The sequence below is a fragment of the Carya illinoinensis genome, chromosome 1 (assembly GCF_018687715.1).
Source record: "Carya illinoinensis cultivar Pawnee chromosome 1, C.illinoinensisPawnee_v1, whole genome shotgun sequence".
Taxonomy (NCBI): Eukaryota; Viridiplantae; Streptophyta; class Magnoliopsida; order Fagales; family Juglandaceae; genus Carya; species Carya illinoinensis.
In genome coordinates, this window is record NC_056752.1 from 18,657,242 (window position 1) to 18,665,786 (window position 8,545).

Below are 8,545 nucleotides of genomic sequence, written 5' to 3' on the forward strand. Positions count from 1 at the left end.
TTATTTTTCACTATCTCGGAGTGAATTGTAACCTCAATAATAACATCCAGTGCAATGTTTTCAAAATCACAGTGTGGAATTTCAAAATTAAGTTTGTAACAGCCCGCTAGAAATTCAATGGTGGAATTTCTATAGACTTTAGGAACCTCGTGAAAACTAAGGAGTTTTCACAAATCAACTAATCGCATAGGTTTTAGTCTGTCAATATAGTTAGTGTTATCATTCACTCTGGTGCCAGAAATGCGATTTTAATTGTTTGAGGTAGTTAAAAGTGTCAGAATACGTTATGGTCTATGCCACTAGACTCAGTTGATTATTTAGGATTTTAAGGCGCGATAACACATTTTTATAATTTCAGACGAAACGCTTGTTTGAAACTGTGAAATTAATTTAGGGGCACTTCGGGGTTGAGTTTTGGTAAATGATTTTCACTGTAGGTTAATATGAATATTTAGGATTTTTCAGTACTAAGTTTATTATGCATTTTTTTGGAATGAATAGTAACCTCGATTGGCGTACTAAGTGCAGTGTATTCAAAATCACAGTGTGGATGTCTAAATTAGGTTAGAAAAAGTTTTATTTCGACACATGGCAAGATCTTACCCACACATAGTGAATAGTATTAGACACTTGGCACAAAAAGAAACCATTAGATGGATTTGTGAAGGAAATCAATGTGTGAGATCATGCCACCAAAGCAAAACTTTTTTTCCTCTGATCAACCAATTTGAGCGAGATCAAAGAGGGTGTCAACCCTAGTGAAACCCTAAATGGTTGTAATTCAATTGAAAACCCCAAAAGTTTGGTCGGAACCAAAACCCTAAACGGTTTTCCCAAACCCTAAAGTTGGCCTTCAATTTTTGATCCAATTTCTAGCATTGTGTTTAATCACCTGATTAAATCACTTCCACATGCTCTTAATTTCTCAAATTCTTGTTATGACATCATTATCCAACCTTTTAAACCTTGAAAATTTGATTGGGCCAAGAAAAATTGGATTTGGGCTTGATAGCATCTCAAACCCTAACCAAACCCCCTTTAAACCCCAAATTGAAGCCCACCTGGTTTAGTCCCACCAAGGTACACGAATTTGGCCACCTTGGCAAAAATTCTTGAAGAAGTTTCCTCCCCCACATGGCAGACCATCCACTACCCTTGGCTGCACCCAATAGTGCCTTGATGTGAGGGAGAAACCCACATCATCAACCTCCATACCTCATAGCTTATGCAGGCAGTCCTTTCCCCTCACTATTCTCTACTTTATGTCAAATAGCCACCTCCAATCAAGGGTCATTCAAGCTCATATCTTCCCCCTCCGAAAGTCTAAAGTCGTGCAAGACACTTCTTTCCCTTTAATCACTTCTTCACCCCGTTCTTAGAGAGAAACCCAAAAAAGCTCTCTAGGGTAGATTTCTGGGTCTTTTTGCGTGGAGATTTTCGACCATTTGTAAGTATTTTCACACAATGAAATATCAAAAAAGTTCTTTTTCTTTGAGTATAGTTTCCAAATATATATTTTCATCTCATTACATGGTCATTTGATTATTCAAAAGTATTTTTAACCATGGAAAGGTCATTCTAGGCGTAAAACTGGAGACTATGTTATGTTTTGGTATTTTTGACCAAGCTAATGGACATATCTTGGTCCAAAAATTTAATGGAGTGTTTTTAGCATATTTTTATGAGTTTCCATTGAGGTTTTGTTGCATGAATAAGGTTTTTGATGATAGAGTTTCTTAGATCTAAAAACTTGAAAACTAGAAGTGGAAAAACAGTTTTTGTTTGGAGAAAGTTTGAATATTTCGTGGTTTGATCTTACTCTAAAGGCTTTGAGATTTTTATGTGATGATACCAAGTCTCTTATTTTCATTTTATGATGTTATGTTGAAGATATTTAGTATTAGTTTCAAAGAAATGATTTTTCTATGCAAGAGGTTTCGGTTAGGCCTAAGATTTGATGTTTTTGGGTTGGATCCATGTTTTATTATTTTTTAGCCATGTGATTTTAATTTTGATGGCTGGATATTCTTTAAGACACATTTTTCAACCATGTGATGCTTTATTTCGAAGATCTCACCTTCTTAAGCCATTGATTAAGAGATTTATCAAAGCTAGTTAAGAAAACAAGTTTCTGTTTTTGGACTAAGTGTAAAACCAAAAACTCCAAGTGTTATTTTGTGATTTTGGTGACTTTAGTTTGATGATTTAAAGCATGGTTTATCTTAGGATGATGTTATGAATATGTTAGAAGTAAGATTTGATTTTTTTGGAATTCTTGGAGATCTTTTGATTTAGGGTCAAAACTTGTGATTCAAGTGTTTGGATCTTTTTACAAAACAAGTTTGGTGTTGATTATTAGATTTTTCTAAATGGATGTTTTAAGTATGGTTTTAAACTTAGGATAGGAAGATATTTGCTGTAAAATTTTGGTTTAAGCATGAGTTTTGAAATTAGAAGGAATTGCGACAAAAATAAAGGGAAATGACCTATGGATGTTTCGGCCATAGTGTGTTTTCCATAGTTATGATTTGTTTTAAATTTTTCTGAATTGATATTCGAGTTTAGGACAAAATTTACATTCCTAATGTAAATTTTGAAAAATTTTTGGAATTAGGATGTGAAATCTTTAAGTTAGGGGTAAAATGGTCATTTTTCCACATGTAGAGAGTAAAATGGTCATTTTACTTTAATTTTTCTCTTCTACACATTTCTAATTGTTAGTAATTAAATTTTTAACTTTTCGAATATTCTCTTACAGTTCCTCGTATTTCACGCTTTATTTTCATTGAATGCGACAAAAAAGGTAAATTAGCTTTTAACCTACTATCAGTTTACTGTGTATGTATGATGGGTAAGGGAAATACAATGTATGTATGTGTGTTATCATATATGTCATGTCATGCCACGTCATTACATGTTTATCTGTTATGCTTGATTTATTCTATCACGAATATTTATCTGTTATAAAATATATTCTGTCACGTATTGCTATATGTTATCATATGTCACATGTTAAATGTATGTTATATCATGTAATATTCACCATTGCAAGTATGTCATGTTAAGTAAAGAAGTCAGATCAAGTTTATGTTAAGTCAAGTTTCAGATCACGTTCATGCTAAGTTACTCATGTCAATCACGACCGTAAGTGCTAGGATAGGATAATATCCTAGTGAAACTCCTTTGTTTATGCTGGAGTGTCTAAATAGGTGTGAAATTCCTTGGGTTGACGAAGTACAGTCAACAGGTTGCGAATGGGGCCTAACTAGCTAGTCACCTGAGCGCGCAGGGCACTAACGCCGATGGAGCCATCTTTTATTTTACGTGTGTTCACAACAAGTGCGGCACAAACAATTCATGGGGCCACAACAACTGTAGAGCATGAAGTATGAGGCTAGAACAACTGTGGAGCATACACTACGTGAGACACAGTAGTTGTGACCCGTAGAATATATGGGGCCACAACAACTGTGGAGTACGTATTAACGCACTCACAGCTGGTGTAGATACTTGTGTTGTAATGCGGTAATCGGCAGGGACACATGGCTCAAGGGGACCCGTGTTGCACCCATATGGTCACGTTATTAATTAAGTCTATTAAACAAGATTCCAAATTCATGTCAAGAAGTTAAGAATAAGCAATCATGGTTAACCACATGAAATAAAAATAAGCAATTATGGTAACCCCATGAGATAACAAATACACCATCATGGTAACCCCATGAGATAAGAATACACCATCATGGTAACTCATGAGATAAGAATAAGCAATCATGGTAACCCCATGAGATAAGAATACATCATCATGGTAACCCCATGAGATAAGAATAAGAAATCATAGTGATCCCATGAGATAAGAATAAGCAATCATGGTAACCCCATGAGATAAGAATACACCATCATGGTAACTCCATGAGATAAGAATAAGCAATCATGGTGACCCCTTGAGATAAGAATAAGTTTCAGATCAAGTTCATGTTATGTTATGTTATGTTCACGTACATATTATGTTCATGTTCACGTTAAGTTTCAAGTTCATGTTCATATCATCTTATGTTCACGTTTATGTTATGTTCAAGCTTACGTTCATGTTATGTTATGTTCATGTTCACGTTATGTTTCAAGTTCATGTTCATGTCATGTCATATTCACGTACATGTTATGTTCAAGTTTACATTCATGCTATGTTATGTTCATGTTTACATTATGTCTCAAGTTCACGTTTATGTCATGTTATGCTCAAGTTTATGCTAAATTCAAGTTCATATTTATGTTATGTATGTTCACATTCATGCTATGATTCAAGTCCATGTTATGTTTCAAGTTCACTTTTATGTTATGTTGTTAGCCCATGTTATATTATAAGTTCAAGTTCATGTCATGCCAACTCAAGTTTAATTCATGTTTCAGTTCAGGTTCTGTCAGTTATGCCATGCTATATGTCAAGTTATGCTATGCTTACTTATGACTATAATTATGCATTCATGCTTTTACTACAGTGCATGTGTCATTAACCTATGTGGGAGTTTCCTGTTAACTTACTGAGATTTGTAATCAAATCTCACTGTGGTAGTCCCAACTACCATTCCCCTGAATGGTAGGCGATGTGTCAGGATCAGAGCAGGGAACAGACATTGGTAGACTGAAGGAGGTTGACTAGACGCCGCAAACAGGACGCAGAGCTTACAGCTTCCATAGTTAGTTTTTGGACAGTATTCTATCCTCGTTAGTCGAGTTACACGAGTTACTTGATGAACTTCCTCAATAGTATATTTTGGTAATGTAAATATGGAGTCTAGCCTCCCATGTTTTTGAGATTACAGTCTTCTGAGACTTGTACTAAAATGGATGTTTATTTTTGTTAAGTATGCTTGGATTACGATTTAACTATTTGAGATATTATAAGTTTGGTGCACAGTATTGCTAAAAAAAAATTATCCGCTGTGAATATTGCATAATGCTAGATGCATGTTAGGAACATTGCATCTTATATATCATGAATAGGGGCAGGTAACCTTATGTTGCATGTCCCGATGCTTCGGATGCCCATCCGATCTCAAACGGAACCTGGGGGCATCACAAGGCTAGAGAAATTTTATTTGGACACTTGACAAGATCTTAGCCACACTTGGTGAATAGTATTAGACACTTGGTAACATGAGGAACCATTAGATGGATTTGTGAAGGAAATCAAGGTGTGAGATCATGCCACCTAAGCTAAATCATATTTTCTATCTGATCAACTAAATTGTGCAGAACGAAAGAGGGTTTCAACCCTAGTGAAACCCTAAACATTTGGAATCCATTTGAAACCCCAAAATCTTGGTTGAAACTGAAGCCCTAAACAGTTTCCCCAAACCCTAAAGTTGGCCTCTAAACCCATTTTGATCCAATTTCTAGCATTGAGTTTAATCACTTAATTAAATCAATTTCATATGCTATTAATTCATCAAATTCTTGTTATGATATCATTATCCAACCTTTTAAACTTTGGTATTTGATTGAGCGAAGAAAAATTGGATTTAAGTTTTTAGCATTCTTAACCCTAACCAAACCCCCTTTTAACCCCAAGAAAAATTGGATTTAGATTTAAGGCCCACAAATTTTGGTCACCTTGGCAAAGCTTCTTGAGGAAGTTTCGTCCCCCACATGGTAGGCCATCTTTTGCCCTTGACGACACCCAAATAGTGCCTTGATGTGAGAGGGAAGTCCACCTCACCACCCTACATACCTTACGATAGTAACAACAGTCCTTCTCCCTCACCATTCTTCACTTTTTGTGACATAGGCAACTCAAAGTCCATATTAGTATTTTGAGATGCAGCTGTAAACAGGTTTTGAAAGTAGCCCATGATTACCTTATCTCTCCCCTCATCAACCTGCCACTCACCTGCCTCATCCTTCAGGCCCTTAATCCACTTTTTAGACCTTCTCTGAGAAGCCTTCTGGTGGAAGAATTTGGTATTTTGGTCTCCTCCTTGCAACCATAATGATTTAGCTCTTTGGTACCATAAAATATCTTCCCTTTCTAGCCAGCTTTATAGCTGATTTTGTGCCTCTTGGTGAATTTCCATCTGAGTATGATAGGCGTCCCAATCCTACACCTATTGCAGATGATCTCTTGCTTGTTGAATTTTCTTTCCAAACTTGGCCGTATTCCATTGTGCTAATCTCTGAGAGCAGGCCCCAAGCCATGTCTTTATGTTGTTCATAGAGGTGCCATCTGTCCTACCATTCCAAGAGTCAGCCACAATATTTTCATAGTCCTCATCCTCATCCCACATAGCTTCAAATCGAAACAGCTTCCTCCTTGTGAGTCACTTTTCTGTACTTGTACATAGGAGTATTGGGTGGTGGTTAGAGTAGGCTGCCATACCATGTACCACTCTATAGTCTGAGAACCAGTCAAGCCACTTTTGATTGGCCAAATAAATATTAAATTCTTTCACTAACAGTATGCTGGACATCCCTTATTTTGCACTAGGTGAATTGAGGTCCCTCAAATTCCAAATCAACTGAGGAACAATCATTTATAAGATGTCTAAATGCTCTCATTTGTCGTTCAGGTCTATCTTTACCACCCCTCTTTTCTTGCCAACATATTACCTTATTAAAATCCCCACATACTAACCATGGTTAGAGTCTACACCCCTCAAAGATTTTATTATGTTCCACGTTTCCTATCTCAGTTCTATTTCAGGGTGGCCATACACACCAGTAAAATGCCACTGCCTATCAGTTTGTTCATTGTAAATCATAGCATCTATATGGTTCTTTGATTAGTTTTGTATGCTGAGGTTTGTCTCCTTTTGCCACATAAGTGCCAACCCCCCACTTCTCCCTTCACTACTCACAGAACAACATTCATAACCCACCTTCCTTTTAATATACTCCATTTTAGTCATATGTAACTTAGTTTCTTGTAAGAACAGAATCATGGGAACTTTCTTCCTGAACAGGTCACAAAGTGCTCAAACTCCCCTGGTTCCTATGCCCACAGTAGTTCCAACTAACGCAATTCATTTGGATGGGCAAGGCTGGTCACCAGCCTCTGCTTCTTCATTCATATTTTCATCTACCAACATCAAACTAGCTTTCACTTTCTTCCTTGTTGGCATGTTATACAGTCCCTTTCTCTTAGTGTTATTAGCAGCCAGTTATCATAGTTATCAGGAATCTGCACCGCCTCCTTCAAGTTATGAGGTTTATCATGTATTATACGGGCCTTCCTTTTCCATGTTCTTCCCTAGTTTTTCCTTTTGACATTCGTATTGACATTCATATCTATCTCATTCAATACAATTAGGTCACTTCTGACCATGCCTCAAGACCTAGTACTCTGCTGTGTTGGGGTCCTGAGTACTGTACTAGGCACTTGATTTTCGTTTTGCCCCTAGTGGTACCTGACCTACTCTATTCCCATGACTCATGCTAGTTGTTCCCCCTTCTATAGAAAAAGTCTCAAAGTAAGGTCTGGTGTTCTTACCCAGTGGTTGGCTCGAGAGGCCTGGTCTTGTTAGGGGTGGCAGACCCCCATGTGGGCAATCTTGACTTTTAGATATGTCCTGAGTGTCCAGGGTGATCTCAGGGCTAGTTGACATCTTCTCCTATTGCAGATTGGACTAGGCCACATCATCATGTACCTCCTTATGCTCAGAACACTGAACTAGTGCAACTCCATCCCCACCTTGTACACTCTGCAACTCTTTGATGTAGTTCTTCTCATATGAAGCTCGTAACCATGCCTCATACTGAGTCTCTTCCTTTCCATGCATGGATCTTATGAGCACAAGCATCTCACACCTTTCTTTTCCATGTTTGATAATGCCACAGCTAAAGTAGAAAGAGGGTAGCCTTTCATAGCGAAATGGTATCCATACTCGGTTACCATTGAAAGAGCTCATAACTCCTCTCGTTAGGGGCTTTGTAATGTTTATGGAGGTTTTAACAGGTAAATAAGGCCCCCAACCGACCCCTTCTTCATCTACAACAATCTCCAGCACTTCACCTACCAACTCCCCTATATTTTTCCCCACTTTCTTGGTCATACTCCCCAGAGAGATATTGTGAAGCTGTATCCAGATTGGTTCTTTATCAAAACCCATTTCCTCGGGAGTAACCAGGCCATTATAATCCTCTAAACAAATCAAGTTGCGATCAAACATCCAGGGTCTGCCTTGCTTAACCTTTGCCATATCACTTGCGTTTTGGAACTCAATCAGAAAGAGATTAGTGCCTACTCCTTTGAACTGAATGCCTCCTTGTAGCTTCCATATCTTGACCATGGTAGCTTTAAAGGCTTCATGTTGACTACCTTGTCTGCCACGATGAGTCCCAATAGGCAAATATTACCTCGTTTGAATGCTATTTCATTGGTGGATAGGTCAAACTGGACATCCATTTGCTCAGCATCAGTCAGTTTGAGCTTCTCTCATTTCTCTAGTATGGCATCAGCCATTACCTCTGCCTTCGCAGTGTACTCGTGTTGGAGCTTTGATTATAATCTGGACTTTCCACTAAGCTCTCTTCTTGGATCACACTAGTA

The 8,545-nt window shown here is 37.6% G+C and overlaps 1 protein-coding gene across 1 annotated transcript; it reads right to left on the minus strand.

Annotated features, from left to right (window-relative positions):
• Positions 1-7,622: 7,622 nt before the first annotated feature.
• Positions 7,623-8,285, minus strand: LOC122316137. Its single transcript, XM_043132688.1, has one exon. The coding sequence runs from the start codon at positions 8,283-8,285 to the stop codon at positions 7,623-7,625; it is 663 nt and encodes a 220-aa protein (XP_042988622.1).
• Between the last annotated feature and the right edge of the window lie 260 nt (positions 8,286-8,545).